The sequence below is a fragment of the Dendropsophus ebraccatus genome, chromosome 7, assembly GCF_027789765.1.
Source record: "Dendropsophus ebraccatus isolate aDenEbr1 chromosome 7, aDenEbr1.pat, whole genome shotgun sequence".
Lineage (NCBI taxonomy): Eukaryota > Metazoa > Chordata > Amphibia > Anura > Hylidae > Dendropsophus > Dendropsophus ebraccatus.
In genome coordinates, this window is record NC_091460.1 from 121030114 (window position 1) to 121056568 (window position 26455).

General features: G+C 40.0%; 1 protein-coding gene across 1 annotated transcript in view; it reads left to right on the forward strand.

Annotated features, from left to right (window-relative positions):
* GRID2 (glutamate ionotropic receptor delta type subunit 2) overlaps nt 1-26455 on the forward strand; it is a 797500-nt gene that overhangs the window by 468431 nt on the left and 302614 nt on the right. The window contains exon 6 of the mRNA XM_069976784.1: nt 13755-13928. Within this exon, the coding sequence (XP_069832885.1) occupies nt 13755-13928 (174 nt within the window). The remainder of the gene's footprint in view (nt 1-13754; nt 13929-26455) is intronic.

Below are 26455 nucleotides of genomic sequence, written 5' to 3' on the forward strand. Positions count from 1 at the left end.
AGTCCTTTATTAAGGACACTGATCTCAACAGTAGTTAGTTGTTGTCGCGAGAGGTTGAAAATACCTCCTTGGTGTGATTTGTCTCTCTGTTTGTGGGTGTCTGTATTGTTAATTTGAGTTTTTTTATGTTTCCTTCCTCCTCTGCATTTTCTTCTGTTCTTTTTTGTCTTTTTCTGGACAATCCTATCGGACTGTAGAACTGTGTGATCTTTGATGTTACTAGAAGGGGAGTGGTGCACCTCATGTTGACTGGGGGGATTAGTGTTTCCATTATAGTGATATTGGTAAGGGGTGGGGTTTTGGGAGGACAGATTTCTGGATCTAATTGGGAAGAGATGGAGGCTGCTGTTTCTAAAAAAGTCGGGTTATTATAATAACCCGACTTTTTTAGAAACAGCAGCCTCCATCTCTTCCCAATTAGATCCAGAAATCTGTCCTCCCAAAACCCCACCCCTTACCAATATCACTATAATGGAAACACTAATCCCCCCAGTCAACATGAGGTGCACCACTCCCCTTCTAGTAACATCAAAGATCACACAGTTCTACAGTCCGATAGGATTGTCCAGAAAAAGACAAAAAAGAACAGAAGAAAATGCAGAGGAGGAAGGAAACATAAAAAAACTCAAATTAACAATACAGACACCCACAAACAGAGAGACAAATCACACCAAGGAGGTATTTTCAACCTCTCGCGACAACAACTAACTACTGTTGAGATCAGTGTCCTTAATAAAGGACTCTCCTTTAGTCCGACTAGTGGGGCCAATCTATTTGAACTTTTTGTTGATCTTAATCATTTTATTCGAAAATTAACAATTAAAAGACATTTTGCCATGAAGGAAGTGGCAAAAAATCCCGAACTAATACCGATTGTAACCAACTCTGAGAATGATATAATCCCAGTAGTAGACATTAATGAACTGGCAGATATAATTATGGAAGAACCGATATCCACAACACTAAAACCGAAATCTTTATTCTATCCCCTTGAGAGTAAAGGCCCTATAATTGAAACATTCTATAAAAAAGTTATGTCAGATTTGAAAAATATGACTAAAGAAAAAACTAGATTCACAAAAAACTTAACTTTGGCACAAAATATAGCACTAAAAAACTTGATGAAAAATAGAGAATTAGTAATCAAAAGTGCAGATAAGGGGGGAGGGATTGTCATTATGGACCAGGAATATTACCATAATGAAGCATTGAGGATCCTATCAGATCAGAAATACTATTGCAAGTTAGATATAGATCCAACCCGGGAATACAACCACCAGCTCCAACTACTCTTGGAGGAGGCCCTGTCCAATCAATGCATTTTAAAAAGGGAACGTAATTTTATTTACACATTGATTCCCAATAAACCTTATTTTTATTTTTTGCCCAAAATTCACAAAAATCTGACAGCCCCACCAGGACGACCGATTATAGCCAGTATGGACTCAGTTACTGGAAATTTATCAGAATATATTGACCACCAACTGCAGAGATTTGTTATTAATTTACCAGCATACCTCAGGGACACTACCCATCTTCTTTCACTGTTAAAAGATATTAAATGGGATAATGATTATTTATGGGCCACACTAGATGTTACCTCGCTATACAGTAACATCCCACACGACCTAGGGATTAGAGCCATCCATACATTTTTAGATGAAGATCCACTTATGCCACAGAAACAAAAGAAATTCATTTTAGACGCCATTTTATTTGTATTAGAACATAACTATTTTACTTATATGAACCAGTTTTACCTACAAACCTGTGGTACAGCTATGGGTACTAAATTTGCACCATGCTATGCCAACTTGTTCATGGGGGCTTTTGAGAGATCCATGTCCAATCCCAACATTGTATTTTATAAACGTTATATAGACGACATTATTTTAATTTGGAAAGGGGATATAGAGTCTTTAAAAGGTTTTATCGAGTCTATTAATAATAATGAATGGGGTATAGAATTTACGAGCCACATCAGCAATACTGAAATTGTCTTTTTAGATCTTAAAATTTATGTTGAAAAAGACGCTATTGAGACAGCTACAAACTTCAAAGAAGTCGATGCTAACAGCTATCTAGACTTCAATAGCTGTCACCTAAAGAGCTGGAAGAAAAATATACCTTTTGGTCAAATGAAACGGATAAGAAGAAACTGTAGCACTAATCAGACATGTGAACAACAACTCACAGTATTAAGTGAAAGGTTTAGGGAAAAGAACTATCCAGAGTCCCTGATTAAGGGAGCGAGACATAAAGTCTCTGCACTTACTCAAACCTCTAGCATGGTACCCAACGAGAAAGATGATAAAAATCCAGACGGGAGGTTCCAAACGGCTTTTATCACCCGCTATAATACTAATCATAACCGAATTAAGAAAATAATACAAAATAATTGGAAAATTTTGGGGAATGACCCGTATCTGTTAGACCATATCACAGAAAAACCGACATGTATTTTTAGAAAAAATAAAACTTTAAAGAATCTTTTAGCTCCATCAGTACCCAGGTTTGAGAATGCAAGGAAAAATATTAGCCAATCAGCGATAAGTGGGGTATATAAATGCAGTAAACCACGATGTAAATGTTGTAGCCACATTACACATAAAACTAAATATATAAATATTAAAGATGGAGAAAAACCGTTTCTCATACAACAACACTTAACATGTGAAACAAAATATTTAATATACATGTTGGAATGTCCATGCGGCCTACGATATGTGGGTAGAACCATCAACCCACTCAGACAAAGGCTAAACAACCATCGCTTTAATATTAAACATGGCCATATGAAGCACAGTGTCTCTAGACACTTTGCACAGGTTCATAATAGAGACTGCACTTTATTAAAAGTTACCCCTTTAGAAAAAGTTAATCAAGAAACATATGGGAGTTTGTGCAATAAAGAGATGTTCTGGATATTCCGTTTAGATAGTTTACATCCCAACGGGCTAAATGAATCCTTAGAACAGATTTATTAAACACTTAGTTAGGATACTAAATAAATTCACTTAGCATTAAAAATGAAAAAATACAAAAGATTTTATTTTATGTCCCTTCTCTCCTTTATATACAATTTTATTCTGTATACTGTATATTTATCTGAATATGTAGATATAGTTTTTAGATATTTATAATTAGATTTTTTAGAGTTGTATAGAGTTTATCTATCTATATAAGGAGGCATGTTTTATGTAAATAGGAATTTTGTGTTGTGTGTAATGTTTTACATTATGATTATTCCATGTGCGTTCCAAGCTGGAGCGCATGGATTATAGTGACGCCATCCAGATGCGGCGGGCGCGGGAGGTGACGTGACCTCTCTTCTCTGCGTTCCACAGTGGAACGCGCGCGGCGTGCATGCGTACCTAGCGCCGCGTCGGCCGCGTCCGACGTCCATCGACTCCGTGGGACAAATAGCGCGGCGGATATGATGCGGCAGATGAGTGGCGCGGCGGAAGTGATGTTGTGCGGTTCAGCATGACACGCACGCGGCGTACACTCTTGGAAGTTGCAGGGGGAGGGCGCCGGTCCCGCACCTGGAGGCACTTGTAAGTTATTATTTATATATAAAATGGTTGTCTGTTATTATGTTTGGTTGACTTGAGAAAGGTGGCCGCTATGCCACTGAAACGCGTTGTCAAATAAAACTTCAATTACTTACCCGGTGGCTGCCTGTGTGATGTGGGATTGCATAGACTGGGACATCCCGTTTTACTGGCTTCCTTGGAGGGGGATTAGACGCTGGCTGTCTGTCCCCCAAGTGAAGTAGGTGTGATTCACTAATTTTTCCTGACACTTTGGTTCATTGTGAGCGCAATCCTTCAGATTTTGTTCTTTGTTTCTAGTAAAAAAAAAAAAATAGCCATTTGAAGTGCTCTTAGTTTTATTAACTGGCCTGCATAATGACATGAATCCTTCTGTTACCTGTGTACAAGAGAATCTAGATTATGGGACTTAGCTATCGAGCATGTGTCACCACTAGTCCTGTTATATGAGGTGGATGTTCTGCAGAGGAGTGGAAAAAACAAGCCAAAAATCTCTGAAGATTTGGAGTTATTACCCTACGTCAGTACAGATCAGGGTGCTGTCTGGCTGTTGAGAGGCCTATGGTCAATTGTGGGTACAAACTATATTGATCATCCCTTTAAGTGTCTCTTAAAACTAGGAATAAAGTAAATTCAACATTATACTTGTAATAATTGCTAAAATAGGGAAGAACCCCACAATTTGTATCCATCATAGACAGTTCCAACATTCAAGGCAATGTAGTCTTTTCTTAATAATCGCCATTACAAATATCGTCTCCTTTATCACCGTTACACCAGTTCCTTTTAGAGACTTTCCAGTTATATTTTTTGCTCTTCTCATTCAGCTAAACCACATTTCTAAAGTGACTAATGACCTTCATATTACAAATTCCCAAGGCTTCTGCTCAGTTCTCTTCCTCTTTGATCTTTCAACAGTTTTTGATAGAGTCTTTACTCTCCATTCCATCTGGCAATATTGATTTGAGACTGAGCATGGACCTAGTTTAAGGCTTATAAGTCTCATTATATCTTTAGTGTTTCAGTAGAAAACTTTTTCAATTACCTGTAGGCCTGCAGTTGAATATATGACCTACATGAAAAGCGAAGTTATGTTTGAAGCTTTGTCCTTGTTTCTCAGTAGTTAGTATTTCATGTGATCGTGGCCTTTTTCTCTGAGAAGTCCATTTTCATAGAAGACTTTTCAAGGCAATTTAAGGTGGTCCTCCTGGAGAGGTTTCACTATATAGTAAAATACAGTATGCTGCATCATCATCAGTAATCCAAGGGGGCCCGATTGCCATCAGCAGCAGGTGACCGTGGCTATTAGTCGGCAGAAACTGATCTTTCCTGCCCACTAATTAACCATTTAAATGCTGTTAAAAAGCTATCCATGGTGGTCCAGTATTGGAATGCCCCCCCCCCCCCCCCCCCGTAATGCAATCACTGGGCCTCAACAATGCTCTGTTATCTGAAGCAATTGAGCCCAGATAACATTGATCAATTAAGTACATAAGTAATGTACTGCATTGATCCCTATGAGCATTCCTAGTATTGATCATAGGAGTCCTCTAGAGGGGAATACAAATTAGTGTTAAAAAAAATAATAATAAAAAAAATCACAGTCCCTAATAAAAGTTTAAATCACCCCACTTTTCCCACTTTATAAATTAAAAAAAAAATGTACAAAAAAATAAATAATAAACATATTTGCCATTACCACATGCAGAATCGCCCAAAATATGAAATTGTCACATTTCTTATTTTTCAAGGTAAGTAGTGTAAGCGCAAAAAATTACTCCTCATATAGCCCCATAGAACAAAAAATAAAAGCTTTATAAGGATCAGAATAGAGCCATTTTAAACATGTTTAGTTTTTTATTTTTAGGTTTTCAGTTTTTAAAAGCAGCAAAATAAAATGGAAGTTATGTATGTTGCCTATCATTGTAATCGTACTAATTTGAGGAGCATAGATTACATGTCAGTTTTAACCCTGGGTGAACAACATAAAGACTACACCACCTAAACTTCACTGTGTAAATAATATTTTTATAGAAAAATTAAATATGTCATTGCAAAGTACAATTGGTATCTCAAAAAATAAGGAAGGAAGGAAAAAATGCAAGGGCTACTGCCTTTTTAACACAAGGAGGGAAAAAAAAGTGCAAAAAAATTTATAATAATTGGTTTCTGTCATAAAAGGGTTAATGCTATATAGTTAGAATTGTGCTCCAGAACTGGTTACCCCACCAGACCTCATCTGAGTTATACATATCCTCCAGTTGGCTTATTGTGCAAATGTGTCAACAAAAATGTATAGCAGCTCTGGGCACATACAGTAATTCTGCATTTGTATCAGACTTTCTCTTTCTCTGGTCATGCTGTGAACAAGAACTTGATTGTTCAAAAGGCATAATCATATGTCTCATGCTGTCCATAGCTTTCTAGTGCAACATATTTTATTGAAGAAGCAATAAAGCAGAATGTTGTTTCTTTTTTTTCACATATATTCTAGACTAGTTTTAACTTCTTTTTTTTAGTTGCTGTCCTTTACCCTATTTTCATGCATATTATTTGTCATACTGTATGTTAGGTAGGCCTAGGAATTGGGTTATGCATATCACAGGGCTGGCCAACATCAAGTTTGATTTGTAAGATATATTTGTACTGTAGATAGATTGCATGCAAGAACATGCAAGAAAAATAATGATTGTATATCACAATAACATTAACATTCAACAGCATGAGCTCAATCACTGAATATATAACATGTATAGCAAACTATTAATGTAAATTCATTGACCCCAGTTAATGCACTCTATATACTTTTTATGAAACTTATTTGAATGAGAATAATTCATAGTAATTATATTTCAAGGTCTTACGTAGCAATGGCAAAACACATGATTTGCATGTGTTCTTTTTAGTATAGCTATTTGAATGCAAATCAACAGAAAAAAAAAAACAAGGGTAGCTTCACACGTACCGTATCGCAGCTGATTTTCTGCTCCAGATCTGCAGCAGATCCGCAGCAGATTTGCTTAAATGAATGAACACAGCATTAAATCTGTACTGTAAAATCCGCTGCGGATGGGCAGCAGATCCGCAGTGGATTTTACAGTGCGGATTTAATGCTTTGTCCATTCATGTAGCCAAGTGTGCTGCGGAACTGCTGCGGATCCGCAGCAGCAAATCTGCTGCGGGGGCGGTACGTGTGAAGCTACCCTAAAGGACCTGGAATACAGGCCAAATATCGGCCAAGAGCATTGCAGCAGATTTGACTAAATGAATAAACACAGCATCAAATCCGCACTGTAAAATCTGCTGCGGATCTGTAGCAGATTTGATGGTGCAGATTTGATGCTGTGTTCATTCATTTAGTCAAATCTGCTGCAGATCTGCTGTGGATCTGCTGCGGATCAGAAAATCCACTGTGATATGGTACGTTTGAAGCCACCCTAAAAGTGACAGCGATCAGCTGAGAAGCAGAAAAACGCCCGAAACTCAGCTGACAGTTTAGAGCAGGCTTTAAAATGTATTGGTGTCGGGCACACATCTTCCTATGTAAACAGGGTTAAGTGTGTCTGATAACGATAAAGGAAAACTGTCAACCCAGATAGGTATATATCTGTTCTGTCAGTTTTCAGATCACAAGCAGTGTATACTTACCAGCCATACTGGCTTCTCCAGTCCTCCAGCCGCTGGCTGTAGCTCCAGGTCACCGCCTTCTTTGGAATGATTGACAGCCATAAGAGGCAGGGCCTAAGATACAGCTGGAGGAATAGAGAAGCCAGATTACAAGCAGCATGGCTGCTAAGTATATGCTTGTGATCTGGAGATTGTAGTATACAAAAAGAAAAATAGATCCAGAAAAACAAGGTCTGCACCTCCACAATATTGTAAGTATTCTTTATTTAAATCAAATCCAAAAAAGACACAAGATTAAAAACCTTTAAAAACACACACATGATCCTAACACTGGCCCCAATAAGGCACAGTGGGAAACTGGTCCACCCCACATGATAATCCAGAAACAGCAAAAATAATGAACAAATATAATTGTAATGTAGTGCAAAAAAATGTATGTAAACTATCTGACCCTATAATTAAGTGCCACAAAGTGCAAATGCATATAGAGGAGTGAAACAAGGCAATATCCTGAGAAAAAGAAAATAAGTGTACAAAAAAGTAAGAAAACACAGATTAATGTCAGGGCTGCGGCGGCGTCCGGCGCTCCGGACCACCGCCGCACCCCCTCACCTTGTTCTGCAGCCGCCGGTGTCCACATGCAGGGACCCGGCGCTGCTGCCACTTCGGCCCCTGGGGGCGCCTCACCTCGCCCCGCTCCTGTCTGTAGCTGTGCCGTCCGGCGCGCGTGTCCCCGCCTCCTAGGGCGTGCGCGCGTCGGTTGTCTCAGAGTTAAAGGGGAAGGCCGCCCCTAATTGGTTCTTGCACTATCACACTATCCTATAAATTCCAGCATGCCCCACCACAGGTATTGGAGCCTCTACATGCTTCCCATAGCATTTGGCCCAGCTCCCTGTTTTTCCTGACCTCAGTCCTTGTTCATAGTTCCTGTCCGCTGACCCGGTCCCTAGCTCCTGTCCGCTGCTTAACCCATTGTTCCTGAGACCCCTGACGAAGTCCACGTGACGAAACGCGTAGGGTTAATCTAGTTAACCAAACTAGTAATGTACAAACACCAGTCATCGCAGGGGAGGCTAGACAGCTAAATAACATCAGTTATTTTAGACTCAAAATAACAGACGGAGCTCAAAGGACGTTGTGTGAACATAGCCTTATTAAAAAAAAATTCTCAAAATGATGTGGGGTTTACCCTTAATTATGAGTTGAGTGAGATTTAATAACAAAAATCTTACTATACAAAAATGTCAGAGTTTACAGATAAAATGTATCTAAATGGGGGAATGTATAGATAAATGGGTTTCATTGTATAGAACAATTTTAGAAGTTCAGTTATTGATATGAAGGAGTTGGGAAAATTCTATTTTACAGTTGAAAACTTTTTATGTGCTTCATAAGTAAATCCCTTTTAGTTATTTCCCAGTGATAAAAGATTTAAGATTTTGTCTGTTAGAACAAAAAAAAAATAAATTAACTTTTTAAAAATTAACTTTTGAAGAGATGTGATTTATAGAGATTTAATTATCAGTGACTGAAGAACTTGGATGCAGCCCTATGGCTGCCTGGAAAAAAATTGGATACAGCCATAGGCAGAGCAGTTCCCAAGATAATTCTTAGTGCCAGCAGAGGGGGCCATGTCAACCCTTGTTGCTGCCAGTCAACGGGAGTATATGTATATGAAATAGAAAAATTATACTTTTAAAAAATAAATAAATTTATATTACAAATTAATAAAGTTGTATTAAAGCAATGTATTAGAAATATATCATTAATCTCCAGAGTCCCCTTTTAATAGGAAAGCAGGTTGGAGCTGTTTTACAGTGACTCTCTAAAAGCTGTGCATGAAAAATAAGTATAGTATAAGACTTTTTGGTGTTGCTACTACAACAGTTTTACCATTAGCAGAAAATGTTTTTCATTTACAAGAATTACATGATGGCTGTTGGTACATTGTTCTAGTATTGGTTACTAATTGGCCTTTGGATTTAATCGTAAAAACGGTGAAAAAAAAAAACTGTGTGTGAACAACTAAAAAACAACGTCTGCTGTTTACAAAAGATGTCCAAAAACAATTGACATGATCATTTTTTTTTTTACTATGTCCGCGTAGATAACTTACATCATTTTATACATAGTGTGCGTTGTACGTCTGTCTTTCCATTGACTTCAATGCATTGCACTGGAGTCAATTAAATGACAGCAATAACGGACATCTTTTTAAATAGTAAAGACAGACGCCTTTTCTCTTTTCTGATGTTGTGTCAACCAATTGGAGTATTTGTGTCAGCCAATTGGAGCCGATGTGAGCCAGTTGAGGTATTTTGCAATGATTTCCGTTTTTTACACTGAAGAAACTCAAAGGCTATATTCACACTATGTTTAACAGTATCCGTTGCATAGCAAGGGATGCTGTTAAACTGACATCCGCCGGGCTACATTCAACACGTTTCTGAAGCTGATCTATGTATCAGTTTTAGGAACGTTCTTTTTTTACAATTGACTTGCGGCCACTATCAGGTGTGCTTGCAAATCATTTAACAATTCACTTCAATGCGGCCGCCGGACGATTTTACATTGTGTGAACAGTTAATATTTACGTACTCTGTTCAGTGGACAGAATCCGGAAATAATAGGCATGTACATTATTTGTGTTTTTGTGCTTGCAGTACCTTCTTCATAATACTTTCCTAATTACCGCAGTACCTTCTTCATAATGATTTCCTAATTATTGCAGTACCCTCTTCATAAAACTTTCCTAATTACCGCAGTACCTTCTTCATAATACTTTCCTAATTATTGCAGTACCCTCTCATAAAACTTTCCTAATTACCGCAGTACCTTCTTCATAATACTTTCCTAATACCGCAGTACCTTCTTCATAATACTTTCCTAATTACTGCAGTACCCTCTTCATAATACTTTCCTAATTATTGCAGTACCCTCTTCAAAATACTTTCCTAAATACCGCATTACATTCTTCTTAATACTTTCCTAATTACCCCAGTACCTTTTTCATAACACTTACCTAATTACTGCAGTACCTTCTTCATAATACTTTCCTAATTACCGCAATACCCTCTTTATAATACTTTCCTAATACCACAGTACCTTCTTCATAATACTTTCCTAATCACCACGATACCTTCTTCATAATACTTTCCTAATTACCCCAGTACCTTCTTCATAATACTTTCCTAATTACTGCAGTGCATTTTTCACAATACTTTCCTAAATACCGCAGTACCTTCTTCATAATATTTTCGTAATTACCGCAGTACCTTCTTCATAATACTTTCCTAATTACCACAGTACCATCTTCATAATACTTTCCTAATTACCGCAGTACCTTCTTCATAATACTTTCCTTATTACCGCAGTACCTTCTTCATAATACACATCATGGAGAGAGAGGAACGGCTGCACATCCCATCTATGGCTGATACTAATGCCGCCAAGCCTATTTTAAAATTCAACACCAGGGTGTCTGTATATAATTTGATCAAACCATAAAAGCCCCGTGTACCATGTGCAGGTCCCCTGGTTCACACGGGTCCCTACTCTAACTCTACACCGTATTGGTCAGTGACCCCCAACCCTGCAAAGCGTGCACATGCAGGGAAGAAAGACCAGGGAATGGCCCTGCAACCCCAATGTCACAGGACCAAACCCAAAATACCCCACCAGAACCCGGCCAGCCCCACCGGCAGGGAAGGCTGCCCCCAAACAAGTATGAATAAGGTATTACACTCACCACTACAGAATGGGGAAGACATAAGGTACTGACATGTGAGCACAGGCATACCCTGCTAATTTTGGTCATGTGGGTCTTATAAAGGAGTGCGAGCTGTTCAGAAAAGGGAGAACTGTAAAACACGACATGGAGAAAGAGAAACGGCTGCACATCCATCCCATCTATGGCTAATACTAATGCTGCTAGGCCTATTTTAAAATTCAACACCAGGGTGTCTGTATATAATTTGATCAAACCATAATATCCCCGTGTACCACGTGCAGGTCCCCTGGTTCACACGGGTCCCTACGCTAACTCTACATCGTGTCGGTCAGTGACCACCAACCCTACGAAGCGTGCACATGCAGGGAAGGGAGGCCATGGAACAGCCCTGCAACCCCAATGTCATAAGACCAAGCCCAAAACACCCAAAATGACCTGCATGCGGTACACGGGGCTATTATGGTTTGATCTAATTATATACAGACACCCTGGTGTTGAATTTTAAAATAGGCCTAGTGACATTAGTATCAGCCATAGATTGGATGTGCAGACGTTCCTTTCCCTCCATGTCGTGTTTTACAGTTTTCCCTTTTCTGAACAGCTCGCACTCCTTTATAAGACCCACATGACCAAAATTAGCAGGATATGCCTTTGCTCACATGTCAGTACCTTATGTCTTCCCCATTCTGTGTGAGCAGCAGTGGTGAGTGTTATTCATACTTGTGTTGTTTGGGGGCAGTTTTCCCTGCCGGTGGTGCTGGCCGGGTTCTGGTGGGGCATTTTGGGTTTGGTCCTGTGACATTGGGGTTTCAGGGCCATTCCATGGCCTCCCTTCACTGCATGTGCACGCTTTGCAGGGTTGGCGGTCACTAACCGACACGGTGTGGAGTTAGCGTAGGGACCCGTGTGAACCAGGGGACCTGCACGTGGTACATGGGGCTATTATGGTTTGATCAAATTATATAAAGACACCCTGGTGTCTAATTTTAAAATAGGCCTAGCGGCATTAGTATCAGCCATAGATGGGATGTGCAGCCGTTTCTTTCTCTCTATGTCGTGTTTTAGTACAAAGAGAAGAAGCAGCACACAGCGTAATTAGGTGCCAGCAGGCGAGACTTGACCAAACCTCGAAGTAGTATATAACAGGATATTCCACGGCACTCTGAAGATTCAGGTGAATAAACGTAAATTTATTGTGGTAACAAATCACAGCATTCCATGTGCGCGATGTTTCGACAGCTTCTCGCCGTCATTCTCAAGCGTTCTGGTGGGGCATTTTGGGTTTGGTCGACACGGTGTGGAGTTAGCGTAGGGACCCGTGTGAACCAGGGGACCTGCACGTGGTACACGGGGCTATTATGGTTTGATCAAATTATATACAGACACTCTGGTGTTGAATTTTAAAATAGGCCTAGCAGCATTAGTATCAGCCATAGATGGGATGTGCAGCCGTTCCTTTCTCTCCCAGTCGTGTTTTACCTATTTCATAATACTTTTCCTAATTACGCAGTACCTTCTTCATAATACTTTCCTAATACCACAGTACCTTTTTCATAATACTTTCCGAATACCGCAGTACCCTCTTTATAATACTTTTCTTATTATAGCAGTACCTTCTTCATAATACTTTTCTAATTACCGCAGTACCTTCTTCATAATACTTTCCTAATACCACAGTACCCTCTTCATAATACTTTTCTTATTACAGCAGTACCTTCTTCATAATACTTTCCTTATTACCGTAGTAATCTCTTCATAACAGTGGTTCCATTATCCTCTCTACAACACTGTTGGTACAGCTCCCCAAGTGACCTTATTGGTTGATTTATGGTGTCTCCACAGCAGGATAGAATGCATCATAGATTGATTAAATCTGTGTACAGTACATCTATTAACCTTACAGAAAATCAAAGTCAATTTAAGCACAGTATATAAGAATATTGGGAATTTCAAAACACTGTCCTATTAGTTTGTTTTCCTTTTATATTCCCTTTTATACCTCCTATTATTCTCGTGCTATCAGTGCCCTGTACTTTACATGCATATCCTTTATGTTTCCACAAAAGACATGCCTCTCGATGAATATTCAGAGGGCATAAAGTGACAATAAAACACTAATAATTGTATTTCTCTGGGGTAATATCACCATCTAATTATTCATTCAATAATATGTTAGTTATAATGTATAGGCTTCTACCAGACTGCAAGTGGGTCGGAGTTAATTCAGAAAATGGCCATTAAAGATTTTGCCATGATTAATTCATCCCTCTCTCTATCAACAGTTACCACTCTGTTCTGGGTAATTGTTTTACCTTGTAAGTCCTTGGATGTAATTTGTTCCTATAATATGCTTTTCATTTTGTTTCAGAACATAATGAGGACATCATTTGTAATATATGTAAACAGATAGTCTTTGTTCCATTTTATGTGCTTGTGTTGCATTTCCGAAGAACTCGTTGCGATGTCGTAAATTGTTGTATTTTTTATAATATGTTAATATTTCAATATATTCCCCGTTGTCACTGACCTATTTTTATTTATGCTCTTTACACTTGAAGAGGCAAAACGGAAAAAAAAAAGAAAAAAAACATTGAGTCCAATGGGGTTTAACCCCAAGATGGGCTTTTTAAATCTTTATGTCAATATTGCTCTCTTAGAGACGGTTAACAAGATTAGCCATGCATATTACATGTATTCTTTCTATTTAAACAAAGCTTTATGTAATTTCAGATGACTAGCTCATATATATATATATATATATATATATATATATATATATATATATTTGCATATATTGTATCAGCTCTTCAAATTATAATTTTTTTTTCTCTTGTATTCGACAGGAGATAAATGACTTGGACGTACAGGACCTTGTCAGAAGGTCAATTGGAAGGCTAACAATTATTCGTCAGACCTTTCCGGTATCTCAGAATGTGAGCCAACGCTGTTACCCTGGAAACCACAGAATATCCACTACGCTGTGTGACCCAAAAGACCCATATTCTCAAAGCATGGAGGTATTATGTATAATATTCTGTTCTTTTCTGTGTTTATTAAAAAAAAGTGCATCTAAAGTTAAATATTTTCATTCTGGATACGGAATAAGGCCACGTTCACACATCGTAACTTTTCTATTAATCTTGGCCGTTGTTGCCGGTTTGCAACAACAGTCTTGATAATTTAAAAAAATTTACACTGTGCTGCAGTCTATGAAATCACGGCCGGAGTGTATACACATAGGTGGACATTTGTTAAGTCTGATGTTTTTTACGCCGGGCTTACAAATGTCCCCGCAGCTCCGGAGCTCTGAGGATTTATGTAGAGGTTCACTGCCTCTACATAAATCCCGTACGCATGGAGCACATCTGTGTGAATAAATTGAAACCTACGCCAGTTCAGAGCCCTGGAAAAATGATAAATGTAGTGCATGCAGAGGCAGTGCCCCCTTTGCGTGCTGCCATACCGCCCGTAACGCCCCACTAATGCAGGAGGCACAGATCACCCCAGTGCAAATAAAATATTCGCAAATAGACCATTTGCGAATATTTTTACACTTATCGGACCCATCTGCACCAAAAAAAGGCATTTTTGCCTTTTAATAAATTTCCTCCATAGTATATGCTCCAGCCAGGATCTCTAGCAGCCGCAACGAAAACTGACATGTCAGTTCTCTGCAGCTGCTATTAAGTGGATAGCGGCCGCACAACCCTGAGAGTGCACACAATGGAGAGTGCACTTTCCATTGTGTGCAATGGTGAATTGGGATGCGGGCGCACACAGATGCGCCTGCATCCCAATTCAATAGAAATTAAGTTTATCCCGGCTGGTACTGCAGGGACTTCAAGGGCGTGTCATAGAACGGCCGGTGTCATACATTGTGTGAACGTGGCCTAAGAAATGGAAATTCAGGTCCTAGTATGAGACACGTGCGTTTTTTTTTTCTTTTTCAAAATGATTACTAAAACGTCTCTACTACATAATGGGCGTCGCGATGTTTAGCAAACAAGGAAATCTTATTTCATAATCTTGTTCATAATTCATTTTGCCAGTAGATGAAAACAACTGTTGCATTCTCATCAGTAAAACAAATACAAACAAACGCCATAATTAAGATGCTGCTTAACATTTTGTTCGAAAACTTCCATTGTTCAAATAGAAATAACATTTTTTTTTTTTTTTTACCAGCAGCTGTTTTTGTGGGTTGCTGAATGAATTTTAATTACCCCAGCACAAACTGGGGATTTGAAATCAGCATAAAGTTTATATCAAACTGTGATCTAATTACCAGTGCACAAAATTTTCTTTCTGTCTAAACAAGTTACAGTAATGTACACACATGAGCAATATACAGTGTAAGCCATGCAGGCAGAATTGTACACTGGGGTGTGGGGGAGCCAGCCGTCCCATGAACAGCGCACAATTAAGATTGTCTCCTAATGGGAAGTTGTCTCCTTTAGTGGCTCACAGTGCTGTGTTTATCTGGCTAATGTATCCAGTATTGTTTATATTCTCATTCCTCAATTTTAGTTAGAAAATTAAACTTTCTTTTATTTAATCCATTTCTATTTCCTGACTGTAATTTTTTATTTCAATTTTTGGTGCATTTGTATAAGGGCCACAATCTTGCTGGCTATGTTTTACAGCAAACCCAATGGATGTAGACACATTGACCCAGATTTACTAAAGGGTCTCCGATAGAATTTTGGTTGAAAAAGTAGACAGTCTTCAAATTTGACAGATTTATCAAACGGCTTGATGAATGTTTGCAAAGTTTGCACTTAGTAAATGTGTTTTTTGCACTTTTTATTTATTAACCCCTTAAATGCCCATGACCTATCGATAGACCATGGCTCTGTACCACGCTGCTCCTGGCTGCTATCAGCAGTTGGGCACAGCAGCTTATAGCCAACGTGGACCAATCAGTATTTGCCGGATACTCAACAATTTAGATGTCACTGTCAAAACTGACAGCTGCAGTTAAATGGCAGTAAAACGCTTCGTGATAAAAAAGACTGATAATGCATGGGTTATATCCACTAAAATAAGAGTTGCTTTTTTTTATCAGGTGTCCACTATAGATTAACCCCTTAACGACCGCGGGCGTAAGTCTACGCCCCCCAAACCCGTGCCTTAACGCAAACGGGCGTACATTTACGCCCGCGGTTTCCCCGATCGCTGCGTGTACACACGCAGCGATCGGGGAAGATGGCCTGCTGTAATGTATAGCAGGCCATCCCTGCTTGTCGGCAAGGAGGGTGATTAACCCCTCCCGTGCTGACGATCGCCGCTATTGGCTGATCAACTCAGATCAGCCAATGGCGGCGATCTGCAGCTTTCCGGGTCATCGGTGACCCGATGGCCCGGAAAGCAATGGCGGTCGGTGCTGTCCGAGAACGGCACCGACCGCCATTACTGTTAAAAGTAATGGTGGCTACGGTGCCATGTCCCGATCGCCGCGACCGGCCGGCCAATCACGGCGATATAAGTGCCCCATGAAAGGGTTAAATACCTGCTTTGGACACCTCAGCTAGATAGCTGAGGTGTCCAAAGCAGGTATTGACCCATACTCACCTGATCCAGCGTCCCGATCGCGTCTTCTGGGTTCCGATCACGTCCTCGTCTTCGTCGGCGTCTTCGTCTTTTTCCGGCGGTCCCCATCTGCAATCATCGGCTCCAGCGTCGTCAAACTTCGACTTTTTCTGGAATTTGCGTTCTACTGACTCCTAGTGGCTGATAAGTTTTTTTTTTTTTTTTCCCCGCACTCTATCGCCGCTGAGTGCTGATCAGCATTGCACGTAAGTGCGCCGCTGATCAGCAACTCCTCCTTTTTGGCGTAGGGTGTTTTTTTACTATATCCTACAGCCACGGTCTGCTGATAAGTGCCGCACATAAGTGTGGCATTTATCGGCAACTCCTTTCTTGGCGTAGTTTTTTTTTTATATACTTAATGTTAAAAAAAACTTGTAAAAAACACCATTACACTACACGGAATAAAGTTTTACACTACATCACTACACATTTACATACCCCATATACCAATCCCCGTATAAAGACGGCCCCCAAGGTGTTTTCGGTGTCGGACGCATACGCTATTATTGCCTCCGACACCGAAACAGCTAGTGAGGATGAATGGGGGATCCTTCTTTCCTCCATTCATCCTCATCATCCTCATCATCCAGTAACATGTCTGGGGGTAGCGTAGCGTACCCTGCCCCCCAGACACGTCTTTTCCGCCAGTACCGTCCCAATAAGAGATGACGGTATCGAGTGAAATTCTACAAACTCTGTGAGAGTACCTCAGGGTACTCTTACAGATTTACGGTACGTGCACACTGCGGAATGGCGAAGGATAACCCTTTGTGCATTCCGCAGCTGGCACCCACCGGCGGACTGATGCAGGCGCGTGTCTCCACCCGTGTCATAGACTCCGTTCTATGCACGGGCGGATTCCATCGTCCGTCCAAAGAATGAACACATTAGAGTCTATGACACGGACGGAGACGCGCGCCCGCATCAGTCCGCCGGTGGGTGCCAGCTGCGGAATGCCCAAAGGGTTATCCTTCGCCATTCCGCAGTGTGCACGTACCCTTAGAGTGTATGTAGGAAGGGACATCCGAATCCAGCCCCCAGATGTCCCCAGATGCCTCCCCCCCCATCCTTGGAGTTAGTGGGAAGATCGTTCGGGAACTGATCTTCCCACTTCTGGATAAAGGTTACCACCTGTACGGGGATAACTTTTATACCACCACCCCCTTTTCTGGTCCCTCGCTGCCCGAGCTACTGTAGCTTGCGGCACGATCCGAACATATCAGAAGCAGTAATAAAGCCCTAATATTTAGCAGCCATGGAGCGGACCCAGCGCTTCTGGATATGAAGGACCCCGTATCACACCAGGGCAACATTTTCCAGGTGACGTCCCCCACACTGGAAAACAGGAGACCCCAGAAGCGCAGAGTGTGGCGTAACAGGGGGATCAGGAAGGACAACATTTTCCAGTGTGACACCTGTCCTGATCACCCCGTCCTCTGCATACTGGATCACTTCAAGGCATACCACACGTCATCGGAGTTCTACATTATCTAAATTCTTTCCCTTATTCCTATTTCAGGGGTCACGTTGATCCAGGGATTATTCTGATCGCCATTATGGAGTCGGGATGGAATTTTTCCCCTGTGATGAGGCTACTGTCGTCTGCCTTACGAGGGTTTTTTGCCTTACTCTGGATCAACACAGGTTGAATTTGATGGACTCCTGTCATTTTCAACCTTATAAACTAATAATTGGACTAATACCCCGAAATAAATTAGAATTGTCCCTTTTTTCCCAGCTAAATAGGTCTGGCCCCCATTCCCATTAGAGGATACCATGATGCAATTACAAAGCCTCTGTGCGGCCAGGACAGTAGAAACCCGCCACAAGTGACCCCATTCTGGAAACTACACCCCATAAGGAAACTAACAAGGGGGGCAGCGGGGATATGGCCCCCTGGTGACGGCCACATTTGGGACGTGAAAATGAAAAAAATGTATTTTTTATTTTCACGGCACATGTTCTACATATGTGCCCGTTACCAGTGGGGTCCATATGCTCACTGCACCCCTTCTTAGATTCCTTATGGGGTGTAATTTCCAGAATGGGGTCAATTGTGGGGGGTTTCTACTGTCTTGGCAGAACAGGAGCTTTGTAATTGCGACATGGCCTCCATCCTCCATTCCAGCCTCTAAATGGCGCTCTGTCTCTTTGGTGGCTTGCCCTGTGCCCATATGGCACATTATGTCCACATGTGGGGTACTTTCATTACCCTACACGCTTTGCGTTTATTTTCTTTTTTAACCCCTTGTGGAAATGGGAAAAAAAATCAAGGCTAGACCAACATTTAGTGTAATTTGTTTTAAATTTTTACTCTAAATCATTGATCTTGTCTTGATTTTTTCATTTTCACAAGGGGCTAAAAAAAAAAAAAAAAAACACAAAATGTGTAGAGCAATTTCCCCTGAGTACGGAAATACCCCACATGTGGACATAAAGCGCCATGTGGGCGCAGGGTAAGCATCCAAAGAAAAGGAGCGCCATTTGTTTTTTTTGAGGCTGGATTTGGCTGGAATGGATTTCGAGGGGCCATGTTGCATTTAAAAGGCCCCTGTGTTGCCAAGACAGTTGAAACCCCCCACAAGTGATCACATTATGGAAACTACACCCCCCAGGGAATCTAACAAGGGGCACAGTGAGCATATGGACCCCACTGGTGACGGGCACAAATGTGGAACAATGTGGCGTGAAAAGGAAATATTACATTTTTTACACTATAATGTAATGGGTGGTGGTGTCCCGGAGGAGCTACATAACAAACAGACCTTTAAGGTAGTTTACTTGCTGGATCCCCAGAATTTGTGGGGTAATAACAACAAATAGGTGGACTATAGAATTAATGTTATGATATATGCTTATTCAATGAATTTTATGCACTAGCACTTTGGCATTGTAATATAACATTTGTCTAGCATTATTTATTGTGTATTGCACTTTATCCATCTGTAAGAACGACTTGTGTTGTGGGTCAGGGATTGCAGCAAATAGTATGAGTCAATAAATTAAGAACCACCTCCGGGATAGCCTCCGTTCTTTTTAATGTTAGGTTTTTTCTCTTTTTATGAATTGTTTTAAATATATGTACTTAATAAAGATTGAATTTTCTTGCTACGTAAGTTCAGCATTTTTCTTTTTTGGTGAAAACACTATAATGTTGGTCTAGCCTTAAATTTTTCATTTTCACAAGGGGTTAAAAGAGAAAAAAAACACAAAATGTGTAGAGCAATTTCCCCCGAGTCCGTAAATACCCCACATGTGGACATAAAGCGCCATGTGGGCGCAGGGCAAGCCTTCAAAGGGAAGGAGCGCCATTTGGATTTTGGCGGTTGGATTTGGCTAGAATGGAGGATGAACGCTATGTCGCATTTACAGAGCCCTTGTGCTGCCAAGACAGGGGAATCCCGCCACAAGTGACCCCATTCTGGAAACTACACCCCTTAAGAAATCTAACAAGGGGTGCAATGAGGATATGGACCCCTTGATGACGGGCACATTTGTGCTGTGAAAGTGAAAAAATGAAAATTTTCACTTCCACGTCACATTTTTCCACATTTGTGCCCGTCACCAGTGGGGTCCATATGCTCACTGCAGCCCTTGTTAGATTCCTTGAGGGGTGTAGTTTCCAGAATGGGGTCCCTTGTGGGGGGTTTCTGGTGTTTTGGCATCACGAGGGCTCTGTAAATGCGACGTGGCCCGTGAAATCCATTTCAGTGAAATCCAGCATCCAAAAGCAAATTGGCGCTCCCTCCCTTTGGAGGCTCGTCCTGCACCCACTTGGCACTTTATGTCCACATGTGGGGAATTCCTACACTCGGGAGAAACTGCACTACATGTTTTTTTTTTTTTTTTTTTCGTTTTATCCTTTTGTGAAAATGAAAAATTGAAGGCTAGAACAACGTTTTAGTGTAAAAAATACTTTTGTTTTTTTTTACGCCATATTGTTGGGAAAAACTGTGAAGCACCTGTGGGGTCCAGATGCTCACCGCTCCCCTTGTTACATTCCTTGAGGGGTGTAGTTTTCTGAATGGTTGCCCTTTAGTGGTGTTTTTTAGGTTTTGGCACCCCAGAGCCTTTGCAAACCTGAAGTGGTACAGTCAGAAATGACCAAATATAACGGAGCCATTGAAATGCACTAGGCGCTCCTTTATATCTGAGTAGTGATGAGCGAATACTGTTCGATCGAATAGATATTCGATCGAATAGTGAGATATTCGAATATTCGATATTAGTACGAATATCCCGCGAATATTCAATAAATATTCGATATGCGTTTAAATCCCCCAGCTTCCGGTTTTACCCTCTAAAAGGTCAAATAGATGTTTTTCACTAATCGAATACTTGTTCCCATAGACTTTAATGGGATCGAATATTCAATTGAATATTCGAATATTCGCGGGATATTCGTACGAATATTGAATATTCGAATATCTCACTATTCGCTCATCACTATATCTGAGGCTTGTGGTTGCGTCAAATAGCGCAATAGGGCCACATATAGGGTATTTTTATAAACTGCAGAAACGGGGCAATAAATATTGGGGTGCATTTCTCTGGTAATAAGTTTATAATTATGAAAAATATTGGATTACAATAAAATCTCTGCACAGAAAATTAAAATTTTCAAATTTCTTACACACTTAGCTTTTATTTCTGTGACTCCCCTAAAGGGTTAAAAAACTCTGGATGTGCTTTTGCAGAGTTTTGGGGGTGCAGTTTCGGAAATTGGGTGCTTTGTGGGGCTTTCTAACATACAGGACCCTCAAATACACTTTTTACCTGAACAGGTCCCTAAAAATATCTGATTTTTAAATTTTACTGAAAATTTGGAAATTTGCTGCTAATGTTTTACGCTTTCTATTTCTATAGTTTAATAAATGCCGCCAACATAAAGTAGACATGTTGCTAATACTATTTAATATATAATTTATGTGGCATAAGCATTTTCCGTATAAGCAGAAAAGTTTTAAAGTTGGAAAAATGCATTTTTTTTTACAATTTTTCACGTTATTTTGTTTTTTTCATAAAGATTCGTTATAAGTATCGACTCCAATTTACAAGAAATGTGAAGTACAATATGTCACAATAAAACAGTCTCAGAATCAGCGGGATAGGTGAAAGCATGCCGAAGTTATTAATGACTAAAGTGACACAGGTCATATTCATAAAATTTGCTCCGGTCCTTAAGGCTATTTCAGGGTAGTCGGTTAATCTGTAAGATTTGTGATTGGCCCACTGCGTTAAATTATTGAGAAATTGATTGTAATGCCATACAGATCATGATGCAAAACACAAGCCCTCACACAGATCTGGAGATAGAAGAGTAAAAAAAAAAATTGCAATCCCTTTTTTTTATTCATTTTTGCAAAAAAACAGGTGGAAAAACAGATCCGTTTTTCCATTATGAAACAAAAAACAGATCAACTGTTTTTTTAACATACACAAAAATAAGGTCAGCTACATTTCTGTGTATGTAAAATAAAAACAGATGCCTTTTGATTCTTTTTTATAATAGAAGTCAATGGAAAAACAGATGAAAACGGATGGACACTATGGCTATATTCACAAAACGTTCATAAAAGGAAAAAGGTGTCCGCTTTTTGCGTTTAAATGACAGACGTCTATTAAGGCGGACACATTTACTACGATGTGTGAAAAGCATTCCATAGACTTCAATGCATTTTAGCCAAGTCAATTAAAATGATGCAATAACGGACGTCTTTTTAAACACAAAAAGTGGACGCATTTTTCTATTTTTGGACGTTGTGTGAACATAGCCAAATGCATCAGTTTTTCATCTTTTAAAAAAAAAAAAAAAAAAAAACTAATTGCAAAAACCTAGTGTGAACACAGTGTACAACAAAACTGAACAAAACTAAAGTTGAATTTGTACTGACATTTTTCCAATTTTGCTCTACACTATATGATTAAATAAAGGAGAGAAGTAAAAAGTACATCTTAGGCTATGTTCACACAACATCAAAAATATTAAAAAGGCGGCCGATTTTCATATTTAAAATAACGTCCGTTTTTGCCGAGATTTAACTGACTGCAATGCAATGCACTAAAGTCAAGGGGAAGATAGACGTCCAATGCACACAGAGTATTGAATAACAGACGTTTTTGCCACGGGCGTTTTGCAGACAGCTGACTTTTTTTATTTGTAGTGCACACAGTTTTCCTATGTCTCCGTTTTTACTATTAAAGTTAATGGACTTTTCAATTAAGCCGCATTCAAAGTCCAATTAGTAACCCCAAACTAGAATAATGTACAAACACCAGTCAGTGCACTAAGGGGAGGTCAGGCTGCTAATTAACGTCCGTTATTTTACACTGAAAATGACGGACGTAATTTTAAACGGAGATGAAAAGACGTTGTGTGAACAAAGCCTAATCCTGCAAAAAATAGGCCCTCACATAGCTTTGTCAGTGGAAAAAAAAACATTATAGGTCTTAGTAGGTGAGATTGATAAATGTATACCAAAAAATCAAAACTTGTAAGGCCGGGATAAGGTTAAACTTTTATTTGCATATTTTCAGTAGTGACAGTAACCTGGTTATAAATTGTACATTTAATATTTACACCTTCAGGTTATGTTCACACTGCGTATGATTCCGGCCATAGTGCGAACCGCGAATATACGCACGTAGTTTTGAGGTTGATGAAAGTATACGATATACGCCCGCACAGTGCACACTACGTATATGCAGTATGCACTTTTGCAAGCTACAAAAAATTATTTACAATTCAATTACTATCTATCTCTATTTGGCCATAGGCCATTTGGTTTCCTATTATAAATATAAACAGGAGAAATTGTTGTACTAGATCACTCACCTGTGCAGTGGTAGTCAGCAGAATTCTCATTTCTTCTGTGAGTGGTTTCATGTTTAAGAAAGCTTGCATAACAAAATGAAGGGGTCAATTATTCCCCGATGTACTGCAAATAAAGAGAGATGTGGAGCAGAACAGTTCATAATTAATAGTCTATCTTTTAAACAATGAAAGGTTTAATGAACCCACTTCTTCTTATAGTACATTAAATAGGCTAGTTCCTTCCTGGTGAGAGATGTAATAGTTATAAATCAGTTAGACATGTTCTTTCAAAAAGAAGTCATATACCTATAAATGTCATTGAAAGAGTAAAGGTGACAGGGTGCTTTCATTTACATAGATAAAGCGGGGGGGGGGGGGGAGTCAGAAAACTAACATTCAAAGTCTTGAACATTCCAGTGACCGAATAAAGTCACTTTGCTGGAGTGTCGCATATTTTACATTTAACAATATCATATCACATCCAATTTTCTGAGAATAAAATCTAAAATGGCAATGTCACCTGGATTTACTTCATAATAATGTCATCTCTTGCTTCCTCTAGAATATCATTAACTTTTACCGAAGTTAAAAAAAAAAAAAAAAATTACCTAACAATCCTAGAATAAAGTTGTCACTGACAGATGCCCACGGGCATCTATGGAATGCCTTTAAGGCTATGTTCACAATACGTATATTTTTGTAAAACTACGGCCGTTGTTGCCGATTGCAACAAGGGCCATGATTAATACAAAAATATATGTTGCACAAAGTGCACAAAGTGGAGCTTGTGGATCCGGCAGCCTGCTTCATTGTGTGCAGTGGAGAGTTCTGATGCGGGCGTGCACGGATGCGCCCGCATCATAACTCTGCAGCCCTTAAGATCATCTGGCAGGTATTGCAGTACTGACCGGGATGATCTTTTCTGAGACCTCATACTGTGTAGGAACATAGCTTAATTAAAGTGTATATGAATCAGACCCTGTAGGCTATGTTCACACTACGTATATTTGAGGCTGTATGTTTGAGGCTGTATAGCAACCAAAACAAGGAGTGGATTGAAAACACAGAAAGGATCTGTTCACATAATGTTGTAATTGAGTGGATGGCCGACATTTAATGGCAAATATTTGCTGTTATTTTAAAACAACGGCTGTTGTATTGAAATAATGGAAGTTATTTACCGTTATATGGCGGCCATCCACTCAATTACAACATTGTGTGAACAGATCCTTTCTGTGTTTTCAATCCACTCCTGGTTTTGGTTGCTATGAGGATCTGACATGAGGACCAAATACTGCCTGAAGTATACATAGTGTGAACCCAGCCTTAAAGTGCATCCGTCACTTGGGAAATGATCACCAAGTTGCTGATACCAGGCATACCTTTTGTTATATGCACCAAGGGGGAGATTTATCCAATATGGGGTAAAGTGAAACTGGCTCAGTTGCCGGTAGCAAGCAATCAGATTCCACTTTTCATTCCCCACAGATTCTTTGGAAAATGAAAGGTGGAATCTGATTGGTTGCTAGGGGCTTTGATAAATCTTCCCCCAAGTCTTTAATCTTCAGAATATTTTTTAAAGGCTGGAGTGTCAAAGAGGTGTGGCCCTGGATCCGCATTGCCCTTAGACCACAATGCTTTTCCCCTGTTAATCTCCAGACAAATAATTTTTTTGACTAATTTTTAAAACATTATTTTCTATGGGCATTGCTTTTCTTTTAGAAGATTACCCTCCAATCTGACCAAATACACCTTTTTTTGTGCATATTTTGTAGCTGAAGACCCCTATAAAAAGACCAGAAACAGGACCCAACAGCACCCAACTGCTACCCAACAGGACTAACAGGGCCATGATCAAGGAGGGAGTATGCAAGCAGGATAAGAGAGGATGGAAGGCAGAAATAGTTGGTATGGCTGAGCTTGGAGGAGGAAGAAGGAGCGCCATAGAATCCAGGAAGAGCCATGGCCCAGTGCACAGAGCAGCTCCAGCAGCCACTGGGATCCCCCAGACTGACTCCCCTCCTTTCCTAGTAATTAGCATCCTCTGGAAGGGGATTAGTCTTGGCTGTCAGTGATAGCCAGGGCCCACCACAACTGACAGTACTGGAGCCATAACAGTTTACTGAATAAATGCTGCAGTCAGCACAACCACAGCATTTATAGTACTGCAGAGAGAGAATTCTCCTCATGCAGAGGAAGAATGCTCCCTCCGTTCACCAGCGGGGCTTTGTGCTGTGATCGCAGAGTTCGAATGGTAGCCATGGACACTGGAGGCCTCATACCTCTGGTGTCATGGCTGCCTACGGAGGCATGTAGGTATATATATTTGTATAAACAGTACAGATAGATATGATTGCTTTGCAGCTGAGATGAAAGTTAAAGGAAACGGATGGCAACATTTTGTGATTAGAAATGGCCCAATCTCTAAAACCTTTATGAATCTTGGTTCAGCACTGTAGGCTTATTGCAGGTACAGTGTACAGGGAACTGCTTTATGCCCCCATATAGTAGCGGATTATGATAGGTCCTTTTCGGGCAGTAGCCCGGGGCCCTGAGCTCCTGGGGGGCCCATGGCCAACCAAAAAGACTTATACTTTCAGTGATGTACTGTCTCCTGGCTACACTTCTGCCATGATCTGCAAAAAAACCACTGTTTTTTTACCGCAATTTTGCACAAATCAGGGCATCATGACATTATCTATCCTGTACTATGAACACCATGCTAGTGCTGCAATAGTTACAGTAGAGTGGGGGGGGGGGGCAAGCTCTGTGAATGGCCTGGGGCAATGGTAAAGGTAATCCGCCCCTGACCCCATAATATACTTGGATAATTTTCACCATTGATGTGGCCCATCACAACTATGGAGTCCCTGGAGGTTACACCACCACACATAAAGTCATAATATTACAGCAATATACCATCACTTTATAAGTTGGTAAAATCCCCTTTAATGGACGTAAAACTCTATAAACAAATACAATCTCTAGGATAAAAATTTGTGTACAGCCTCTCCTGCAGAGAGCTAGAAACATACTGATAAATGTACAGTGCTAACAATAGAACTTCTCATTTCAACATGAACAATGACTCTTACAACTATAAGCTGCAAGGAAAATAATGACATTTCAGTAAAAACACCC